Source organism: Drosophila innubila, assembly GCF_004354385.1.
Source record: "Drosophila innubila isolate TH190305 chromosome 3L unlocalized genomic scaffold, UK_Dinn_1.0 0_D_3L, whole genome shotgun sequence".
Classification (NCBI taxonomy): Eukaryota; Metazoa; Arthropoda; class Insecta; order Diptera; family Drosophilidae; genus Drosophila; species Drosophila innubila.
This window is the reverse complement of record NW_022995376.1, coordinates 20,154,004-20,176,065: the sequence shown is the minus strand read 5'-3', so window position 1 is coordinate 20,176,065 and position 22,062 is coordinate 20,154,004. Positions and strand designations below refer to the sequence as shown.

General features: G+C 36.0%; 6 protein-coding genes across 6 annotated transcripts; 4 read left to right on the top strand and 2 right to left on the bottom strand.

Moving 5' to 3' along the window:
- The first annotated feature begins 1,150 nt into the window (after positions 1–1,150).
- Positions 1,151–2,153, top strand: LOC117786243. Its single transcript, XM_034624382.1, has 2 exons — positions 1,151–1,875; positions 1,934–2,153. Exon 1 carries the CDS (start codon positions 1,211–1,213, stop codon positions 1,850–1,852), a length of 642 nt encoding a protein of 213 aa, XP_034480273.1. The 5' UTR covers positions 1,151–1,210; the 3' UTR covers positions 1,853–1,875; positions 1,934–2,153.
- Positions 2,154–4,161: 2,008 nt separating this feature from the next.
- LOC117788490 (trypsin-1) lies at positions 4,162–5,429 on the bottom strand. The gene is made up of 3 exons (XM_034627274.1): positions 5,084–5,429; positions 4,453–5,021; positions 4,162–4,385 (listed from the first exon to the last, which is right to left on the bottom strand). Exons 1-3 carry the CDS (start codon positions 5,427–5,429, stop codon positions 4,212–4,214), a joined length of 1,089 nt encoding a protein of 362 aa, XP_034483165.1. The 3' UTR covers positions 4,162–4,211.
- Positions 5,430–6,715: 1,286 nt separating this feature from the next.
- Positions 6,716–8,468, top strand: LOC117786242. Its single transcript, XM_034624381.1, has 3 exons — positions 6,716–7,146; positions 7,202–7,499; positions 7,834–8,468. The coding sequence occupies exons 1-3, from the start codon at positions 6,762–6,764 to the stop codon at positions 7,835–7,837; spliced, it is 687 nt and encodes a 228-aa protein (XP_034480272.1). The 5' UTR covers positions 6,716–6,761; the 3' UTR covers positions 7,838–8,468.
- Positions 8,469–18,428: 9,960 nt separating this feature from the next.
- LOC117787642 (zinc finger protein 239-like) lies at positions 18,429–19,737 on the bottom strand. Its single transcript, XM_034626215.1, has 2 exons — positions 18,845–19,737; positions 18,429–18,783 (listed from the first exon to the last, which is right to left on the bottom strand). The coding sequence occupies exon 1, from the start codon at positions 19,722–19,724 to the stop codon at positions 18,918–18,920; it is 807 nt and encodes a 268-aa protein (XP_034482106.1). The 5' UTR covers positions 19,725–19,737; the 3' UTR covers positions 18,429–18,783; positions 18,845–18,917.
- Positions 19,738–19,932: 195 nt separating this feature from the next.
- LOC117787695 (histidine triad nucleotide-binding protein 3-like) lies at positions 19,933–20,598 on the top strand. Its single transcript, XM_034626290.1, has 3 exons — positions 19,933–20,155; positions 20,219–20,412; positions 20,470–20,598. Exons 1-3 carry the CDS (start codon positions 19,969–19,971, stop codon positions 20,503–20,505), a joined length of 417 nt encoding a protein of 138 aa, XP_034482181.1. The 5' UTR covers positions 19,933–19,968; the 3' UTR covers positions 20,506–20,598.
- Positions 20,599–21,294: 696 nt separating this feature from the next.
- On the top strand, positions 21,295–21,940 carry LOC117787757 (histidine triad nucleotide-binding protein 3-like). Its single transcript, XM_034626363.1, has 3 exons — positions 21,295–21,508; positions 21,586–21,776; positions 21,833–21,940. The coding sequence occupies exons 1-3, from the start codon at positions 21,322–21,324 to the stop codon at positions 21,887–21,889; spliced, it is 435 nt and encodes a 144-aa protein (XP_034482254.1). The 5' UTR covers positions 21,295–21,321; the 3' UTR covers positions 21,890–21,940.
- The last annotated feature ends 122 nt before the right edge of the window (positions 21,941–22,062 follow it).

Genomic DNA, 22,062 nt, shown 5'->3' with positions numbered 1-22,062 from the left:
TTTGCTATGCGACTGACCGCAGTACCCCTACCTGACTTCCCCACACCTCACTCCCTCTCACTCTCACTGATTCTCTACTCTTTCTTTGTCTCTTTCCAGCTACACTTGAGCTCATTATGTTTGCTGCGCTACGCAAATTATGGGAAACTATCTCGCTATTTTTTGCTATCTTTCTGTCTCTAGATATTTTAAAGCTATCTCTGTCACTCTCGTCAATGCTTATGCTAATTTCTTTTCCGTCCACTTCCTTCCTCCTCCCCTATTTAAGCATCTTGCAACTCGAATGCATTTTAATTGCACTTTTTCCTGCTGCCGACAACTAATAACTGGCAATTTATTAATATGTTTTGCGGCTTTGCCAGCAGCTGCTTTTACAAAGGAAAGAGAGAGAAGTGTGAAAGAGGGGACTGTGTTTAGTACTAAGTATTTGGCATAAGTTCGTACACAATTTTGATTAAAGAGCAAGCGTCAGCTTCAGCCTTAGCGTCTTGGACATTGGCCAGCGAGGCGTGAAAATTTCTCTACCCAAGTCGCTGGCGATTTATGTGAGAAATATGCTAAAATATCAAACGAAGCGTTAACTGTTCCCTCTTCACCAATTCTCTCATCCACCTTCACTCCAAAAACAAAACTGTTTGAGATGAAACCACAAGCAACAAATCTGCCACAGATGAGGGCCACTTGAAATGGAAACTAAAGAACCCGCTTAACACAAGTTTTTGGGTCGTGGTTTAATAAATATATAAGCACGTAGCTTAATATTTATTTATATTATGATCCAATCTAGTTGGTTCCATATTAGGATATAGGTATACCAATTTTAGTCAACATAGCTTTGAAACTAAATAAGAAAGACGCACATAAACCAATCTGCTGATGATTATTATTCACTTTAAATTATCAATTATAACTGACCAATTGAAGTAGCACAAAATTCAGCTAAAGTGTTGTATAAGACCTGTACTATTCAGATCTATAGTATAACAAAATTAATTTGACTTTTCATAAATAACTCGTAGCACGATAATTGTTTTATAGAAACTTCTATATTAAGATCTTCTTAAAGAATATACATATCTTAGTTCAGTATCAAATGAAATAAATATGCTTCGAACTTTTACTCAAAATTTTTATTAAAAATTGAACTTGTTTTATTATTGAAAAATACTGAAATTTTTATCAAATAAAAAAATTACAGATATTTTACGGGATGGGCATAGAGAACAATCCTACGATTAAGGAACGTGCGGAGCTCCCAGCGGACGAAGAGATTGACTTACAAAACAGAATAAAGAAAATCAAAGTAATGGTAATAGAGCACAAAAAAACGGATAAGGATAGGAAAGAAGAACCAACAAAAGATATACTCGTAGAGACGACGACGACTGAGGAAGAAACGGGCTGTTTAATTGATGTTCTGCATTTGCAGATGCTGCAACTAATTGAGGAGCAGATTAGTCAGCAGCTTGCACTGGAAACGCACACATCCAGAGCACGTCTAATCCTGGCCAGAACCCGCCTGCAGCAGGGAACCTTCAGGACAGCAGCCACAACCCATTTGCCTGGTTCTCAACCCTACAGAGCTCTGTGCCGAGTCGTAGAACAGGGTGTGTCCTGGGGCAGCAATCTAAACCTGCGCCGTTTTGGAGTGGACCCATCTAGGGGCTTTTTGGAGCCAGTTACTCACATTTTTGGCAGCCTGGTACCATACAGCTTACGCTTGGCGAGTCGTGTTTGGGAACGCTGTGTGGACGAGATTGTGGAATGCGTTAATGTCCAGCGGGAGCTACAATCTGTAGTCAGATGCATTGAACGATTGAAGTGGGCGCGGTACAGAAGACGCAATGTATGAGGGGAAGGGGTGATAAGTTCAAAGTTGAGAATAAAGTCACTTGTATCGAATTCTTATAATGCGTGCTATCCCTTTTCATAGATGGCATTAACCAGAAGACGAGAGACGAGAGACGTGGACTGTCCATGCAACCGTCTCGATTGAAGCTATTAATAGCCTAATGTGCTGCCTGAATGTGTATCTTTGTCTAGTACTTGTATCTGTATCTTCCTGTATCTCTCCGCGTGCTTGTAATTGCTTTTTAAAATAATTCATATAAATAAGTTACAAAAGTGGTGCGTAAGTTGCAACCAGGGGAATATACTTGAAAATCCACTGAATATGAACTTGGTTTGGATTAAAATACCTAAAACAGTAATATAAAACTCTGAAATTCTGAAAAACTGCATACAGGAAAAACTAAAAGGTTTTATCAAGATTTTAATGCCATGTTTAAAGCTAAAGACCAATTTTTTTTTTTTTTTAAGCATTGTGCCAGCAATTTTTGAGTATACAGGCTTAGCTTTTAAGCTTAAGAAACTTTTTCAAAACTCAAACAGCAGCTAAGCTTAATCCAAACGTTAACACGCTAACATAACTAATACTTGAACTGATTTTGTTGCCAAATATGGTTAAATAAGATGACAACTTTCATAATTTACTTTAGTTTTTCTGTAACAGCTAACAATGTTAATTGCTGGTGCTAAGACCCTTGCAATGCCGGGCATCATTTGCAGTCTAGTTTAAAAATAAAATCAAATGCCAAAGCGGCAGCATTGACAACATTGTCGATTTGGCCAACATTCCCCCCATTCCGGGCAGCCGTGTGTCCCGCAAAATCGACGCGACGGCGGCAATTATGCGGCATTTTCTTTGGGGCCCGAGGCAAGAAACGAGTTTGCGAGATATCTTTGTTTGTTGCCTTGTTTTTGTTTTTTGTAGTTGCAGTTGCAGTTGCAAGTTCTGTGTGTGTGTGTGTGTGTGTTGCGGCAACTACAACAAAATACCAGAAATAACTTGAAAATCCATTAAATTGTGGCATGGCCTCAGCTCTGCTATAGGGATAAAGATAAACTTATGTCAACTCGCCACTGGCAAGAGAGTGGTATATGGAGGAGGAGCAAGTGTAAGAGGGGGGAATGAAACCTGCGTTGACAAGTGATAACAATGTGTCAGCGATTCCGAGCCATCGCAACGGCATCGTCCTTGGCTTCGATGACGTCGCCAAAAATGGACCGTGACGGGTTCGCTGATTTTTGCCTACCTCCAAATGTAAATCTCCTCTTTTTTTCCAATTTTTCTTTTTCATTTTGATTTTTCAGCATGTGTACAAAAAAGTGAAAGGCCAGCAATGTTTATTGGTTTTTTTATTTCATTTTTCCTCTTTGACTTGTCGAACCCAGCCAATAACCTGTTTCCACAAATATTTGCACAAAAAAAATGCTTTATGAAAGTATTTTCAGCCAGCGGTTGCGGGTGTCGAGTGCAAAAAAAAAAAGAAAAAATGAAAGAAAATAACTAATGTAAATTTGCATAGAAAATGTGTTAAGTGGTATACTGAACACCTGAACATTGAAATTTGCCAAAATACTAAAAATAAACACAAATCTTCATAAGTACAACAAAAATTAAAGTTAGTACTCAGAAGAATAATATCAATAAGAAGTATTTATTATACACCTATTTGTACCTTCACGTTAAGAAATAGAAATTCTAGAAGTTTTTCATTCATATTTATTTTACACCATCATGTTAAAATAATAGAATTTCTAGAAGAATTTATATTCATATAAATAGAATTAAAGTTATTGATAAATTTAAAGAAATTCTGTGATTTGTGAAGTAACATATCAAAAGAGACAAATTGTTAAAATTTATCTTATTGGGTTTCGATAAATTAAAATTTATAAAGTCGAACAGCAGGAGAAATAGTAATAAATGTAATTCAAATTAATTTGAAGACAAGAAAAAAAGTCAAATTCGAATCTATAGAAATTATATAAGGTAAGAAAAAGTAAGCAGAACTACTGCCTAAAGTAAAAAGAATTTATGAAAAACATATATGAAGTCATAAAAAATATTTTAAATATATTTATGTATTGTGGAATACATCAAATCAAAGCTTAGAGTATTAAAAAGAAAGAATATACAAAATCAACTTTATAGACAATCGAAAGTAATACTCTGATTAGATAATAAAAATATTAAATCGGAAAAATCATTTATATTATATGCACTTGGCAAACGTGAAATTCATCTAATAAATAAGTTTATATGAACGAAGAATATACTGTCAACTTGATTTCTGCATAAAGTACTAAATTCCCAACTTTAAACTGCCTTTGTCCTGAGAAAATAAGCAACCACATCCAATAGGTAATTATTGAATGCAATAGCAGGCGTCTCTGGTGTTGGCCGCAATCCAGTCCAAGTATCTGCTGACTCTGGTATAGACTCCCGGAGCATTGGGCTTGGCACAGCCGTAGCCAAAGGAGACAACGCCCGCCAGACGGAAGATGCGATCCGGAACGATGAGAGGACCACCGCTATCACCCTGCAGAAAACATATAAATGACGGAATTAGGAAAAGATTCCAGCACTGGCTTCAACTGAACACCGACCTGGCAGGCATCCTGGCCACCTGTTTGGACGTAACCAGCGCAGAGCATCGTGTCGACAATCATGGACTTGTAGGAGGTGGCACGACACTGGGCATTAGTGATGATGGGCACAACTGTTTCCTGCAGCACACTGGAAGTGGAGCCACCCTCGTGACTCAGACCCCAGCCCGCAACGATTGCCTTTTGGAAATCGAACTGTTGCAGCGGACTGCTGGGCAGACAAACGGGTCTCATCGACTGCACCAAAGGCACAGGCTGATCCAAGCGCAGCAGGGCAATGTCATTTACCAGCCTGACAGGATCGTATCCCGCATGCGCATGTGCAAAGGCCACGGCTCGTGTTATGCCCAGATGCTGGGAGCTGCGATCGAGCTGCAGCAGACGCACTGAGACGGCGGACATGTCCATGTCATGGACACAGTGTGCGGCGGTCAGAACATAGCGATCGTTGATCAAAGTGCCGCCACAGAAGAGGAACGAGCTGCGTATCATTTGTGCAATCCATGGATATTTGTTGGAGCGCACCTGAGTGCCGCCCACAATGCGATTGGCGTTGGGCACACCGCAGGCTGCAAGGATTCGAAAGCAAGACTAAACTTCCTCTAGAGCAGCTCCACCGAGAGATACTCACTGCAGCTGGCACAGCGATTGACGCGAAACGCCTTCGCATCGCCGCCTTTAAAGGGCGACAGTGGAAACTCATTAGCCGCAGACGAGGAGGATGTGGAGGAGACGCCCAGCACATTTGACAAGATTTGTTGCTTTTGACTCTCGATCAGATCATCAATGTAATCCGATTGCACACCCGCTGGTGGTGCAGGCGATGAGCTGTCATTGTTCTCGGGCAGAAGCGGCTGTCTCGCTGGCTTTGGATAATAGTAACCACCAAATGGAGCCTTATACGCGTAGCTGACGGCAAAGGAGCCCAGGCCACAAATGAAGCTCAGGCAGAGTAAACTGCTGGGTATGAATTTCATTTCGAAGAACCGCACAAACCGCGAGATAAAACTCAACTGTCTGCAAACGGGAAGAGCTTAACGGTTCTTATAGGCCAACCGGCATGGCTGGAATCGTTATTGTTTCAACCAATACCATTTAAATTCATTAAGACCTAATGGTGCTGTTAAACTGACAATCAAAGTTTTTATCAGCTTGAATTTTAACATAATTTTTAGCAAAAAGTTCATTTTGCCCCACTGTAAAGGCCCTAAGACATCACTTGACCCAATTTGCAATGCATAAAAAAGCCTGAACTCATTTGTCAATTAATTCGTTGTTGATATGCAAAGTACAACAAAAAAACAAAATGCCGCCTCAGAAAGTCCCTCAGATCTGTTGACAGATCCAAGTGGCGTCTGTTCAGATCAGTTTATGTAAAAAAATTATGTTAATTGTTTTCGCTGCTTTCTATTCTAAAAGATTTTGCCCATCAATTTGTTTGAGCACTCATAAAATTATGTTTCGAACGTTCATTCTAAAATCACTCACAAGATTTATAACTTTATTGCCAATTTGGCTAAAAAGTATTTGACCTACTTAAAAAAACATAATTTCGATAACTAACTAAATGCTGACCTCAAAATATTATAGCTAACAAGAAGGAAGACTTTCACGGTAAAGTTATACACGTGAAATGATCATTAGGAGTACAAAGTAATTGGAGTCTACAAAAGAATAAACCACGAAATGGATGATTATTATTATAGAAAAAGAAATTTGGAAAAGCATATAATTAAAAAAAATACAAGCTAATGTAATTGACTTAAGTTATATCGAAATTCTGCAAATCTTAATTGAAATAAAAGAAGGTTGTTACCCCATAATAAATATCAAAGGTCGATTCTTGAATTCTAGATAAATCCTATATTTATAATTTTATATTTTAATTATTTACTTTAAACTATTTTAAAAATCAATTTTTTTGCGTTCGATCTCAAGCAAATTATCCAAATTTTTAACAATAACTTTGCCACATATTATATTATTTATTATTACTTAATAGTCAATTTATCTTACAGATATTCTTATACAAAACAGAAAATTCTGTGGACATTGCAAAATCTAGCTCTAAATAAGCAATAATTTAGCCTCATTATGTAAGACTACATATATTAGAAATATCCATCAATCTATTTATATTTGAAATAAACAACTTGACTTTCAAAAGGGATTAAGTGTTTCATAAGCAATTAATCAATTGAATGATATATGCGAATGGCAAAAGTTATTGAGCTATGGCAACATTGTTTTTTGTGACTGGTGGCAACGTTAAAATGGTGTAAAAAGTGAATTGAAAAAATTGCTTCAAAATGAATAATAAATTACGAAGACAACGTAGCAAAAACTTTACGGAACACGAAGAAGGGGTACTTGTAAAGCTCGTTAAGGCAAACCAATTGGTTATTGAAAACAAAAAGTCGGGGGCCGTGATATGGAAACAAAAAGAAGAGACTTGGGAAAAAATAGCTTTAGATTACACCAGGAAAACAGGAATGAAACGCACGGCTCACGCACTAAAAGCTAAATACGAAGGTCTAAAGAAAAAACTTAAGAGTGAGCTTGCAGGGGACAAAACAAATTCATTCCGGACAGTTGACGAGCCGAAAGCGAACACCAATGTTTCTAATGCTTCGGAGCAGGTCAATGAGATTGATGAATCGGCCACAGAACTTAGAAACATAGTAGACAGCGATGGTTAGCATTAAAAAGTTTATTCCTAACTATTTATTTTTAATATAATCTTTTATAGAAATTTCCAGTGATGTCGACCGGTTTCAGCTTGCAAACTCTGTATTTGAAAGCAGTAAAGTCGACCTTCCTGAACCTCATTCCGAAATAAACGAAGGGACTCCTGGTTCTCACATTCACAGCGAAAAACAGGGTGTGTTGCTGGCACATCAAGCCTTTTATGAGCAGGAAAATGTAAGGGCACAAGAGAAACACCAGGCAGAAATGGAATTGCTTAGACTAAAGCGGGAGAAGGAGGTCAAGGCAATTCAGCTACTGGATCTACAAATTGCTGAGAAAAGACGGTGTATTAAAGCAACGTACGTATTAATAATATAATAGCACTTAATTTATTTTATGTATTTAATTTCCTGCAAAAATTAGCCCAAAGACTGATAGCTGCTGCAATCAAATGCTAAAGATTCGATTTGTTTTATTAATAAAACGGTTTTTAAATTACTTTTCTTCAAAATTAGCTTTTTGGTATAACTTTTATTATGAAATAAACTGATTTTGAAAATAATGCTTTCAATCTATAGAGCTCATCTTTGTAATGCTATGTGTATTGATAAATCAATATCTCATTAGCCATTTGTCATAATAATTTGTACCTTTCTCTTTATACATTCTCGTATGTATGTAATAATCTTACAGCTGAAAGTCTTTCATTAAAGCACAACTAGAGCTTTTCACGCAAAACGGAAGCGACAACGGCAACGCCCCAAACAAATCAAGCAAAAGATCCAAATAAAATCTAACTTGAAATCGGAAACAATAAAAAACCAAAGAAAAAAAACCAAATTTCTCAGCTGTCAGGTAAATGAAAGTAAATTGACTTAAGACGCCCAAAAAAAAGAAAATAAAATCGAAATGCTAACAAGCCGGCTGAAGTTGACTTGGCTATCAAAATTCTGAAGATCGTTAAGAGAAAATAGAAAGTAAAAAGAACGCAGCAGCAGTGCAGGCCAAGTAACAAGTAAAAATCGGGTCAAACTAATGAAGACACAGATAAAGGCGCATAATCGAAAAAAGAAAATAAAGACCTCCCGAATCATGTAAATTGTGCTGAGTTTGGTTTAGAAGCTGTCGATAATCTCTTTTCTTGTTGTGCCAACATTTAGGGCTCTAACCAAAAACCGAAACCGAACCCACAACACAACAAATGACACAAGGTGCACATGTGGTTGGTGCGACCAGGTGAAAGAGATTTGTGTATTTGGGTTAGGAACGGAGCGAGAGAGCTGCTTCTAAATAAATAAATAATAAACTCAATAGATGATGACACAAAACCGCAGACGGACAGATGAATGGGAAGATAGTCGGGGTCAGGTTGGGATGTTGTTTTGCAGAACGTAGAAAGAAAGAAAGTCTTAATTTATTATTTTAATGCGTTCCGCTAGAATCATTGAAAGAAAGTTCTGCAGCATCCCAAAAAGCAAAGACAAAGGCAAAGTCAAAAGCAAAAACAAAAAACGACAACAACATGAATTACAAGAACTACAACAGAAACTTGTTTTTTTTTTTGCTTTTTATTTTGAGAGAGTCATGCTCTTGGAGTCTGGAGTTGAAGCTGAAGCTGTCGTTTCTCTTTCAGAACGAAAGACTTAGGCAACAAACTTGAGCGCTGTATCGCCCATTGAGAAAGACTTAAGCAACAAACCTGTAACTTGAGTCTTCATTGAGTGAAGATTTCGCCTCTTCGAGGGGTATATAAAGTCTGGTGTCTAGAAATCATCGCCTGGCTATTTATGGCCGTCCACCTTGCTGTAGTAAGTATGTATGTTGAGTGTGTGTTCCACTTGCATCAAAACTGGGTCAACTGCAACGAAGATGCAGCTTAAGAACAAGTGAAAGATGCGATTGTGTCTGCAGTTGGTTAATCGAAGATGGACAAGCTAAGATGGCCACATATTAAGTTCGTTTCTATAAAGTTGTTGCTGCTGTTGTTGTTGTTGTTGAATGCCTAACATGCGTTGTTGTCGTCGTACAAATTTGTTAACAATTATCGCATTTTTGTTGCTGTTTGCAATTTATTATTGTTTTGTTTCTTAGGTTTGATTGCCACTTGAGCTTAAGTCAGCTGGGCTCAGTGCTCAACAGGCGGCAAATACAACAACAACAACCACAACAACAATTCACAACAACTCGCAACTTTCTCAGGCTTCATTAAGTTTCACTTCAACTGGCATTTTCAGCAGTTATTTTGAGTATGGCACGATTTTGCTTATGACACGAAAATTGTTTATGGAGTTGTTTGCCATTTCTTAATGAGTTTTCTGAGTAACGTGCATTGAATTTAATTAAATTGTGAGTGCAGATTTGTTAAATGCTCAACATTTAAAGACTTTAATGCGTGTCTTGACGATTTTAATTCCAATTCAACTGTATTGTGTTTATATCTTTTATTTGGTATAATAGTTAAAAGCTTAGATTGAAAATCTTGGTTTATTTTTGTCTTTGCAGTTGGCTCAACTCGTTTTCTTTGACTTGAACAATTCTCACACCTTCAACAACTTTAGACGCAGACAAAGTCCGGTCAAACTACACATAAAATACCAGAGTCAAGTTCGTTGCTAAAGTCATTCGTTTTAAAAGCAAAAAATAACATGACTCAATATAAATCATAAAAAAAAATAGCTTTGTCTATAAATGTAAGTATTTATGCCGACTGGGCCACCTTCAACTCCATTTGACATTTGAAAGTAAGCAACAACAATAACAACAACAACAAGAGTAACAACAGCGAATGACACTTGAAGATAGATATGCAAAACGAAATGTAGAAATAGCAAATTGAAAAAATACAAAAATAGAAAAAGAAACGTAATAAAACTGAAACTTGTTTGCCAAATGAGAGAAATAAGTAATACAAAATAATACAAAAATAGTAACAGAAAATCACTCTCATTTTTTTCAGCTCTTCATTTGTTTATGCTCGCAAAACTGCACAGCAACTGTAAAACAAGTGGGAGAATACTCTTCAGAATGACTTGACCAGCAAATACCCTGTACTTAAAGCAGGTGTCGAATGTTGTAAACTTAAATAAAATTGATTAAATTTAATTACATATCTATTAATCATTTTATTTGCAGAACATTAATACAAGACTACAAATTAAAATTCAATTAAGATTTAGTTTGTTAATACATTTTTTGAACTTATATAATAAAAACTGGGCAATTTTTGGTTGAAAACAACAATAATCTGGTATGAATACAACCTTTTCTTACTTCCAATAAATACAGGGTGTTTTACAAACTGTGTAACTGTTTAACGCTTTTGGCTCTGAACTGGACTATAAAGCGCATTGACATCAACAACGACGCTCCATTTACGGGGCAACGGCAGCTCGTATTACCCGACGCAACGTTCAACGCCTTTTGTGGGTTCTATTTGGCCCGGTTTGCTTGTCCATCGTCCGTTTGTCCATTGTCTGTTGTTGTCTTTTGTCTGATGGTGGGCGCTTTATATGCGCCACACGCAGTTGTGTGGTGAGGTAATTAATAAGCCACCAAACCAATTGAAATTGAGCGTCGGGTCTCGCACCGGGCATACCAAGTAGCCCTCAGTAACGATCCAACGATATACGATTACGAGTGCGCCAGTATAAGTATGAGTACGTATACGAGTACTCACAGCTGGTTACTGACCATACACAAGACAAGTTTCGGTTGGTCTCTTGTAAGGCTTCTGCACAGATTTTGCGCAAGTGCAACCACCAAGAAGGACAGCACAGTCAATGGAAACCACTGAAATTTTGGTTATAATATCATTAAAGGAAGTTGAAAATATTGCCAATACTTAAGAGCCAAGTTGCTAAAATTATATGAATTAATATTAAAACGAAAATTGAAGATAATATATTAAAATATCTTTTAATCAGCTTGTATTGTTTTTATATTATAAGCATTCAATTTATTTTTGTTTGGTTTTCAAATAACCATGGACGAGTACTTTATTGAATTTGTATTTTTAATTGATAATAATGAATATTCGAAAAACTCCAACTTGCAAGAACCTGAAATTTTACTGCTTTGATGATCTCTTACATAGGCATTAGTATGAGCATGCTGACCAAGTAAATACATATTTGTTTATCAAAAAATAAATATATATTAGCTTTTTATTGCAGTAATTCTCTTAATCTTTCAAATTTCCCACTAACTAGAATTATTTAAGTGCCCACCAATAAATACAAATTCTATTCTTATTTATACAGTATTTCATTTGTCGACTATTAAATAAATATTTTTATAATTTTGTTTTTTATCTTCTCTATTAAGTGTACATACTTAAAAATCTAACTAAAAACATGCAAATTTTCCGCATTTTCATATTCTTTCAGTTACTTTAACAATGATTTCTTAACTGACGTTGAAAGACATAAATGTTGCATTCTCCTCAACTATTTGACATACTCAGTTGAACACTGGAATTTCCTGATCTATTAATCTTTTAGTTATACCATTTTTTTAATTTTCTTAATAGACACTGAAGGAAATTTCAATTTTCTGATCAACTTAATACAGTTAATCGTCTGCATTCTGCTCGTCATTGTCCGCAATGGTTCTGTTTAGAATTTATTAATAGTGCCACCGATTGGACAAGCCAAATTAGTTGCAACTGAGTACAATAGAGTCCCAGACTTAGGCCAGGCCAGCTGATGATTGCCATAACTGTTGCCGGCTTTAGACTGTAACTCATTGTTGTTCCCATTCGCATTTCCCATACTCATTGTTGCTGTTGCTGTTATAGTTGATGCTCATTGTGCTTGTGCTGTTTGCTGACCCACTCAAAGTGTTCATTCATGCCACAAATACACACATAGATATATATAGAGTAAGTGTATATACTATTGCGACTAATCGGTTGATGCTCTCATTATCGGACAACGCATTTCCACAGATACTTAAGCGTTGAAATGGCCGCAAGTCTAACCGTAAATCCCTTTTGACCTGTTGAAAAGAGCCGCATTTTACGAGCATATCTGACAGATACTTAAGCTAAGTACGAGTATGTTGCTTCGATTTGCAATAGACAATTTTCTTGCCATTTTTTCGCTGCTTTTTAAGACCTTTTTGCTGTGTTGCGCACTTGCAATTGGCCTTTTCATTAACTGCAATTTCAATTTGCACACATTTTGCTAGCTTTTGTAGTTGTTGTTGTTGCAGTCTTTTTTTCAACTTCTTATTTGCCAGCTTTATATTTTTTTTTGTGCTTGGCTGAAACTTGTTTATGGTTTGTGCTCCTACAAGAATGTGGCCATAACACAAAACTGGGTTAAAATAGTTAGACAACCGACCAACGGGCGGTCGCCTTTAGAGTGTGTATATGTTTGTTGTTGTTGTTGTTGCTGTCTGAAGTTGCAGTTGGCGTTTATACTGATTGCACAGCCTGCTGCCACTGAGCTGCTGCTGTTCTCTAAGCTATAAAGTACGACGAATGCAAGTATGTTAAAACGCAACTGTTTTGCGTTATTAACACCGTTTTTGGCCGATTGCAACGAGTTTGCCAGAGGCCCCAAGTCAATGGGAGCTTGAAATTTTGCATACGAGTCGTAGGCAAGAGGTAACTACTTAATATTGATTTCAAAATGTGGCTAAAACTATACTTAAACTAGTAGATATATTTGCAAATACCAGACACCTGTTGATGATATAACTCTTTCAAACTCCAAAAAAAGAAAGAACAAAATGACAAAACAAAAAAAAAAACAAGAAGACTCTCTTTGATAAATAAAATTAATAATTTTTTAAATTTTAATTTGTCATAATATTAATTTAATAAAATATAAAATATGATAAAAAAAAATTGTATGCTTCCTTTTGAATTAAAAATATAAAATATTAACTTTAAACTAATCAAATATTTCAAATGTGAATAAGAAAAAAGACAAATGAACAAAGTCTAATTAGTTATATGAGTACAATCTGTTGAAAAAGTTACTCACGTTGACTTTTAGCAAGCTAAGACGTATGAATCTAACCGAAAGATATGACACATTTAGTGCTAACCAAACATCATCAATCTGTTGTGGTCGGTAAAAGAAACAAGTTCATTGACCTTTCCAGCTACTGTTCAGCTTTTCTATAGTTTGTTGTATGTTGTGTGTTGTATGTGTGTTCTGCTGATGGTCTACACTTGTTGTTCAGTAGTTTGGTTTCTTTAAACAGCCCGTTGGCTATTTACACGGTGTCATCCGCATTTCTCTAAGTCATACTCCAAACTACTCGTACTAACTACCATATCAAAGACCTGAATAGACCTAACTGCGATGTTAGGCAGCTTCATAGCTTACTATACTATGGGGTTCGCTTATAATTACGTATTATATTAAATTTATGACTTTGTTGGGTTGTTTGTTGTTATTTTCCTGAGCATTTACACTTGCTGCTTAACTGTACGTAATGTCTTCTTTTCTATATACTCTAACCGTGGGCATTTTAGCTATGATGGCAACTGTAATCAGTTCAAACATTAATTGCATCTGCTTTAAAAACAAATTTCTAAAACTGAACTTTTAAGAACGACAATTCTTAATCAATTTTTTTTTAATTATTGTTAAGTATTATTAATATATCTTATATTTGCATTTATATGAAATAAAAAGTAAATAAAATTAATTAATTTTTTTTAAATAAAAGTATAGAAACTATTCGTAAATACTTTTTTCCCTGAGGTACATAGAGTATTTAGATGTTCGACAATCCCCGACATAGCTGTTATTTCTTGTTTTTCCATGCCCTTTAGACTTTTTTGTTTCAGCTGTGAGCTCTCTTTTGTGCTTTCTGCTGTATTTTCACACATAAAAAACGCATTAAAAATGTTTCATTGTCATTAAAAAGTCAAATTTATGATAGTTATACCAGAACGAGCGACGAGTTTGGCTCGCTTTTGCGCTCTAGGTGAAATCTTGTAACGGGTTCTACGCTGGCAGAAGGAAGAATCTTTCAAAACGGTATACTCAAATGTGCGTAGCCAATGGGCCAAAAATTAAGTTTTTTTTTTTGGGTCTAATGGGTTTGTAATTAATATGCTATTTTGATAATATCGTTAATAATACGTTGAAAAGTCGACGAAGATCAATGATAGATGCGTTTTTCATTTAGTGATGACACAATTATCGATAGTTTATAACAGTGCTAAAATGACGCGATCATTTTTAATTAAGATTTCAATTATAGCGCTAGCTTATAAATAGCTAAAAGCTAAATTATACGTTTTATGACAAATACATCACTTATATTCTTATCAGCAAATCCTAACTGGCAAATTTCTTGGTAATTTGGTATATCTATCCCTAAACTTAAGCATTTCGTAGAGACCATCTCAATTATCTTGATGTGCTTAGATTCACAATTAAAGCGCGAGCTTCAATTAATTGCCCCGCAAACATTTTGCCAAAATGAAGCAATTACAAAATGCCAAAGCGACGACTTGGGGCGTTCCACTCGAGAAGTGTTGAGCCGCAATTAGCCAAGTTAGGCTGAAGCTGTCTCTCAGTCGGTCGGCCCAGCTCACAGATTGACAGACAGACGGACAGACAGACGGACAGGTAAGGCCGGGACAGTTTAAGTATATAAACAAATATCAAAAAAATTCATCAGCAACCTTGACATTGAGCGCTGACAAGTTGCGTGAAAGATGTGCAGCCGTGTGGAAAGTAAAGCAGTTGTGAAAGACTGATCGAATAGAATATATCCTACACAAAACACACTCAACAGCTAAAAGACCTAAAATAAGTTTGAATAACTCTGAGAAACTATAATACATAAGTCTATTATAAAAGTAACTGAATCAATATACCCCGAAATGCGTAATATACAAGGTATAAACAACCCACATACAAGCTGATGTTGAGTGAAGCGCGTTAAATATTTATAACAACTCAGATACAAAATATTTGATTAGAGTCGGCAAAACGTGTCTTTAGCTGGAAAACAACTTGCAAATGGCCAAAACTGCATACAAAATTAAGCAAAACATGAAAAATATAAATACAAACGAAAATAGCATAAAGAACGTAAATAATGATAAAAAATAAAAAAAACAGTTAATGGAAACAATGCCAAAAACGGTCGATATAAACTGTGAGTCACTACAGCTGATTGTTTAGGTATCGGAACAAGTTTATTTCTGGTCTTGGAAGCTGTCGTTCCTACAAGATGAGCTCACAGTCTATAGCTCCCGATGCCGTTAATAGACATAACAAGGCACACAGATCTGTGAGATCTGCAAAGCTCTGATCTCAGTTGGTTTCTAAAGTTTACTTATAAATTATGTGTACGTATTTATTATTTATATTTTTGATGTGTGTGCTTTACCTTTTCTTTCTACTTCTTCGTCTGCTTCTCTCTTGTATTTCTCCGTCAATCGGCTGCTTCTGATCGTGATTTTTCACTACTTTCACATTCACAATGAAAACAAAATGATAACCATAAAATTTATGCTTTTGATTATTGAAACTTTTGTTATTGTTTTTTGCTACTTATTAATTTATTTATTTTGCTTTAACACTTTGATAGAATATAATTTATTTTAACAGATTAGAAGATATATATATATTTTGTAGTCAATCTGTCAATATAAACTGCATATTAGATTTCACTTTGTTGGGAAACTTTCAATGATATGATATATTCATGACTGCACAGCTGGAAAATGAATTTCCCATTCGACTTTTTACACTTTTTACACACTGATGCTCAAGTCATAAGTCAAGACTTTCAATTAAGCGGCTTTAACACGACAAAATGTGATGGTAATGGTGAAAAGATGCTTACGAAAGTATCCACAAGCGTATACGTGTATCTATGTATCTTTGGATGTATGTATGTATGTAATGTGTGTGTGCAGTAAAAGTGTAAAAATTACACTAGGCAAGAGACGACTTGCGCTTTCACAAAAAGATTGCACATACTAGATTGCAAAATTGATGATTTGCCATATGATTTAATGTATCCGCTAGATACATTTGTATCTTTAGCACTCTTACGATAGTTTCAAGAGTCTCCGCTCGCTGCACAGTTCCGGGTTGAATGACAAAGTCACATTGTTAGACCTCGCGATTTACCGATCGATTTAAAATAAATTAAAATACACGCACAGCTGCCCAAATACAATGCATATTGTACAAGTGTACGTGTGTGTGAAAGTACGCAGTGAAAAACAAATCAAAGTGGAAAAACGCTGCCAGCCCATTTCGAAAATGGAAAATTGTCAACGCACATTGAACTTGACGACAAAAGAAATGCAGCGCATGAGCAAAGTGTAGAGAAAGAGAGTCGGAGAGGGGAGAGAGGCAGCCTCAATTTACAGTTAAGCGACGCAGACGCAGACGCAAAGATGCAAAACTCAAAGAGACTTTCGGCCAGCGGAATGCGAATGCGAAATGCACTTGCCGCGCCAACTTTTCCACTGAGCAGCAAATATAAAAAAAATCAAAAAAAAAAAAAGTGAAGGGGTCTCAGCAGCCGGGATACAAGATTTCAGCCCAGTGTATGTCTGTCTGTCTGTCTGTCTGTCTGTCTGCCTTTGTGTTTGTTATGTGTGTTGTGTGTGGCTGGCTAATGTTGGCGGAATAAAAAAATACTACTTGTCTATACAGAGACTGCTAGCCGGCGCATAGCGGTACTCTGAGTGGGCATGACGAGGAGCTAATGACTCGGCGCCCCGTTCGAAAGACAGACAGACGGACACGAGTCACAGGAAGTTGGCAATTTTTGTTTGGCCCGTTGCAGAAACTACAATTTACAATATTAGCAGGACTGGCATGTCTAGAATGCAGATTATACTTAATATGTCAAATATCCAATTGTTTGAATTTTTGCACTTCACGAATATGTTGTTCAGTTTAACGAATTTTATTTAAAACACAGCCAAAACACATTTCTTACATTTGTTTAACTAATTTATCATTTATATAGCTTGGCTTTAGTTTTGCATATTTCTCACTAATTTAATTCGCAAACTACGCGTAAATAAAACTCTTTCGAAGAAACATGCATTTACACATGTGAGTACATTCTACAATTAAGTCGGGCGAACGGGCAAAAAATTAACGCGCGCGTTGCGAACGCGCTACGTACCAAACTGAGACTGTGAACGGTCACACGGCAAAGCAGGCGGCCAAGCAGCCAAAGCTGGCAGCAAAAGCAAAATGCAAAGTCACAAAAGCAAAAACAAACACAAAAACAATAACAAAGCAAACCAGACTCAATGCGAAAGCAGCACAGTTGTTGCTTAAGCGGCTTAGAAAAAAGTCCAGAGCGCAGACCAAGAGCAAGCCAAGAGCGGCAGTGAGAGAGCCAGAGAGAGAGAGAGAGAGAGCAGCTGAAAGTTGAGAGTCAACTCAGCTGTTGTTAGAGCTTTAATTGTTTGCAGTTGACCAACTTTATGAAGAAAACTACAGGGTTACTACTTAGCCCAAGTTGTAACTTGAGTTAGCCAACATGGCTATTAACATGGAAATATTTTGTACCAGATTTTAGGAAAAAACCTACTATTGAATATTTTTTTAATTTAATTTAAATTAAAATATAAAATATAATTTTTTTTATTCATTTTGTAAAACCAAAATTTAAAACCACAAAAAATTTTTAATATTTATACTTTCCGTTAAAACTACAATTACTTTAAAATTGTTGGATTTAAATCTGCTCCCATTTAATTAGTTTTCCGTTATGCCATCAAAAGTATAGTACCAATTTGAAAAGATTTATCCAATATGTCAAAGAATAAATATTGTAACCGTTTTGGTTTAAAAGTACCAAATGTGTCAACCGTCCTTAATAAACAGAGAAGATAATAGTGATATAAGGGGTGTTGATATATCCGTTACTTCTTTGCGACTTTAATTTATTCGAGTTTACACTTTAAGTTAATTGAGTTTCCAGTAAGTTTTACTATCCAATTGCAAAGTTTGAACTTGGATGTAGTGTCGTCAATTTTGTCAAAATATATTTTATTTTATACACAATTAAAGCGGTTAAGAGAAAATATCAGGGAAAGATAATACCGATACAACAAATCAGTTTAATAACATATTAAAATCTATAAGGGTTGTGTTTTACAAAAAAGCAAAAAAACAAATCGAATTCTGGCTCAAAGGAAATGCAAGGCATTAGAAAGTTAATAAAGCAATTTGAGTGCTTGAAAAATCAAATTGTATATTATTTTACATCACATTTTAAACAGCGGAGCTTTATCTACGTTTGTTTTAAATATATTTTATTCTAAATTCTTTTAAATTTCTTTTAATCTAAATTCTGTTATTCTAAATCTTTGTCAAGTTGACCAACTTTATAAACGGAAACACAGTTTAATTGCAATTATAAATACAATATGTTGTTTTTTTTTTGTTTTCAATTAGTTGTGTGTAGGGAATACAGTACTTAGCAATGAAAGACAACTTGGCAATCAGAAGATTTTTATAAATAATAGTAGATTATATTATTGTTTTCTATAATATAAAATCAATATGAATTAAAATAAATTCCCTTTGAAAGGTATTATGTATATGCCGTTGCTGTGAGTAATTTTAACCACACCTTTAATTCGTTTACAAATTTAATCGGGCTTGTTAAAGGTGCTTCCTTAATAACCTGAAATATTTAAAATACATTAAGATACTTTTTAAATAATCATTGGATGAAACTAACTCACCTTGGTCACCTTGGCCAGCTCATTTTTATTTTTCCTATAGGATATGCCTTTAAAAACTATACGGCAAGCACCTTCAGGTGGATCCTTCGTCCGCATGGACACGCATGTGTCTTTTAAGACTGCCCGAGTGTGTGTATGATGATGGACACAGACTGCACTTGTATGGATAATCACCGGTGTGAGTGCAGGTATGAATCCTTTGCCTATTTGCATTGGAGAAGGTCTTGGGACAGTAAGTACATTTGAAGCTGAACTCGCCAAGATGGGTACGCATATGTCTACGCAGACTCCAACTGTCTTTAAATGCCTTTTCACAATGAGAGCACTTATACGGTCGTTCTTCCGTGTGGGTGCGAAGATGTCTTTGCAGCCACCAATTGCCATTAAAATTCTTTTCACAAAACGTACACTTGTACGTTCGCTCTCCGGAGTTTGTGCGATCATGGAAACTCTGGTGCAGGACGAGTTTCCGTTTAGTGTCGAATCCTTTGCCGCAAGTCTGGCAATTGTGTGAATTGTCATCGGGACAAGGTATGGATTCAGCTGTGATTCGTGACTCCAGCGCATCATTTGCAGGTGTACAGTTGTCCGGAAGTGCGGGAAGGTTCTCCTCTGGTTTAACATTGCCACTCAGTAGATCCCAAAAATGCCGATGGCTTTGTTCGCACTTTCGCTTGAATCTGAAGGCATTTTGGGCAGCAAGAACGCAGGGCAGGCACATTTGCTGTGGCAGCGGATCGTCGCGTCTCACTTCGCAGGCTGCCAACTCGCTGAGCATCTCGGCCAGGCTGGGTTCATCCTTCTTCTGTTGGTATAGATCGGCGAATATATCCACAAGTGGAGCCGTGCTCTCTCTGCAAGCGCGGCAAATTTGTTCCATCGTCTTTTTGTTTGTGTATTGTAAACAAATGTATTAATCGAAGACTATATCGATTTACGTACGTGCGTTTTATCGATTAACATTTCAATTTTAGTAGGCGATGAACTATATCGCAATCACAAACGATAATCACGAGCAGTTACTTATATATCGGCCGAATCCGATACTTATCGATACTGAGCTGATAACAGCTGATTTTATTTATTTTGTTATTATTTCTAAATTTTATTGGACAACCTCCACTATGTCCCCAACAAATTGTATTTTCTGTGATATTTCAAGTGGCAAAAGTGACACGATTCTGGAAGTGGAGACAGATGAATTTGTAATATTTAAAGACATACGGCCGGCATCCAAACATCATTATTTAATTGTGACAAAAGACCATTATGATAGTCTAAAAGTTCTCGGCAAATCCCACGAAAAAATGAGTTCGTTGATAAGGGTTATCAATTAAATCATGTATATATTACACATATACTATTTTATTGCAGTTCTACGAATGGAGGATACGCTCAAAGATTTCTTTAAATCGAAAGGCATTTGCACAAGGGATGCACTTTTTGGATTCCATATGCCGCCCTTCATCTCAGTGAAACATCTACACTTGCATGGAATTTCGCCTCGCTCAGAGATGGGATTCATATCCCGCTTGATTTTCCAGCCATCTGCACCGTGGTTCAAATGTGTAAGTATACTTTTTTATACAATATTAATATTAATTACAGCTAAGAAATTTCTCAAGGCCAAGGAGGCGCAGGCTTATTTGAATGCGAAGTAACTGATCATAAAGATTTTCCAATTGAGAATTTCTTTGCCAAAAACCTTATTGTGTATCAATAAAAATACAAATAAAACTTTGTATGATAAATAAGTTTTTGCTTTATTCTTGAAATATTTATTATGAATAGATTTGAGTAAATAATCGATCTTTACAATATTCGCTTATGTGCCGCTGAATAACTCCCGGTTGAACATTTGCCTGAAATTGTCCTAGAAACGAAATCATAAATCTGTCATGAAAAAAACTTGTATAAAATACCCATCTATTCATATCGTTCATAAATAATAATTTACATTCGAATTGCGCGCTGGCCATTTTTATAACCGGAACCAGGGCTGTATCAAATCGTTCCAATTAAGTTCGTTTGAACTCTTCACCACCAAATGAATAATGAACAACATTCAAAGACAACATCGATTTAAGTTAAGCAGGTATCGATATATATTGCCAATACTTTAAGCATCGAGCGCAAAAGTTGGCAGCACTAATCGAGCACTAAAAATTAAGGAAAACATTTTAATAAAGGTTTGAAGTTCGTCACCCCACGGGGATTCTTCAAAACCAGTGCTGTTTCTGTTCAATTCTGTTAAATTTGTTATTTTGGGACTTTTGCACAGCTTCACCAAAAATATTAAGAATAAAACTTAGCTGAATATATATTTAAAATAGCGAGATTTGCAGCAGTTTTAAAATTCTTCTAGCAAACGATCTCTGAAAATATTCAGATATAGCTATAAAATAGCAAAGTTGGCAACACTGCTAACAGCTGATTATGGTATTGTTATTATTTTTTGAATTATTTCACAATTCATTATGTCTCCAAGTGATTGTATTTTCTGTGATATCTCAAGTGGCAAAAGCGACACGATTCTGGAAGTGGAAACAGATGAATTTGCAATATTTAAGGACATTCGACCGGCATCCAAACATCATTATCTTATTGTGACCAAAGAACATTACGAGAGTCTAATGACTCTTGACAAATCTCACGGAAAAATGAGTTCGTAGTTAGGAACTATCAATTAAATCATATGTACACGTATATATATATAAATAATATACATGTTTAAATTGCAGTTTTACGTATGGAGAAAGCGATGAAAGATTTCTTTAAGTCGAAAGGTATAAGTTTAAAGGAAGCAGTTTTCGGATTCCATATGCCGCCTTTCATCTCAGTGAAACATCTGCATTTGCATGGAGTCTCGCCATACTCAAAGGTGATTTTGAATCATTATCGCTTTGAGCCATCGGCACCTTGGTTCAAAAATGTAAGTTGACTTCCTTACAGACTATTATCCAATGTACTAAATTCTCTTCTCTTTAGGCAAAGGAGGCTCAAGCTTATTTAATTGAAGGAAGAAAAGTCTTAGTAGCCCCATAAAGATAAACCAAATTTTAAAATGGTGCAACTAAAAGTACAAAGTTGTTATTTATAAGACATTTAACTCTCCCCACATTAACCCACATCTTTTAAGGGCAAGGATCAACGTGGATTACTGCGCAGCTTGTGCAGTCCGTTAGCGGTCAACAAATAATAATATCCACCAATATTCC

Excerpts from the sequence above, each read along its gene's own strand:
- LOC117786243 (XM_034624382.1), top strand. The coding sequence starts at position 1,211 with ATGGGCATAGAGAACAATCCTACGATTAAGGAACGTGCGGAGCTCCCA.
- LOC117787695 (XM_034626290.1), top strand. The coding sequence starts at position 19,969 with ATGTCCCCAACAAATTGTATTTTCTGTGATATTTCAAGTGGCAAAAGT. Across the intron at positions 20,156-20,218 it reads CAAATCCCACGAAAAAATGA|TTCTACGAATGGAGGATACG; the intron begins GTTCGTTGATAA and ends ATTTTATTGCAG. Across the intron at positions 20,413-20,469 it reads CTGCACCGTGGTTCAAATGT|GCCAAGGAGGCGCAGGCTTA; the intron begins GTAAGTATACTT and ends AAATTTCTCAAG.
- LOC117787757 (XM_034626363.1), top strand. The coding sequence starts at position 21,322 with ATGTCTCCAAGTGATTGTATTTTCTGTGATATCTCAAGTGGCAAAAGC. Across the intron at positions 21,509-21,585 it reads CAAATCTCACGGAAAAATGA|TTTTACGTATGGAGAAAGCG; the intron begins GTTCGTAGTTAG and ends TTTAAATTGCAG. Across the intron at positions 21,777-21,832 it reads CGGCACCTTGGTTCAAAAAT|GCAAAGGAGGCTCAAGCTTA; the intron begins GTAAGTTGACTT and ends TCTTCTCTTTAG.
- LOC117787642 (XM_034626215.1), bottom strand. The coding sequence starts at position 19,724 with ATGGAACAAATTTGCCGCGCTTGCAGAGAGAGCACGGCTCCACTTGTG.
- LOC117786242 (XM_034624381.1), top strand. The coding sequence starts at position 6,762 with ATGAATAATAAATTACGAAGACAACGTAGCAAAAACTTTACGGAACAC. Across the intron at positions 7,147-7,201 it reads AAACATAGTAGACAGCGATG|AAATTTCCAGTGATGTCGAC; the intron begins GTTAGCATTAAA and ends AATCTTTTATAG.
- LOC117788490 (XM_034627274.1), bottom strand. The coding sequence starts at position 5,429 with ATGAAATTCATACCCAGCAGTTTACTCTGCCTGAGCTTCATTTGTGGC. Across the intron at positions 5,022-5,083 it reads CAATCGCTGTGCCAGCTGCA|CCTGCGGTGTGCCCAACGCC; the intron begins GTGAGTATCTCT and ends GAATCCTTGCAG. Across the intron at positions 4,386-4,452 it reads GTGGCCAGGATGCCTGCCAG|GGTGATAGCGGTGGTCCTCT; the intron begins GTCGGTGTTCAG and ends TGTTTTCTGCAG.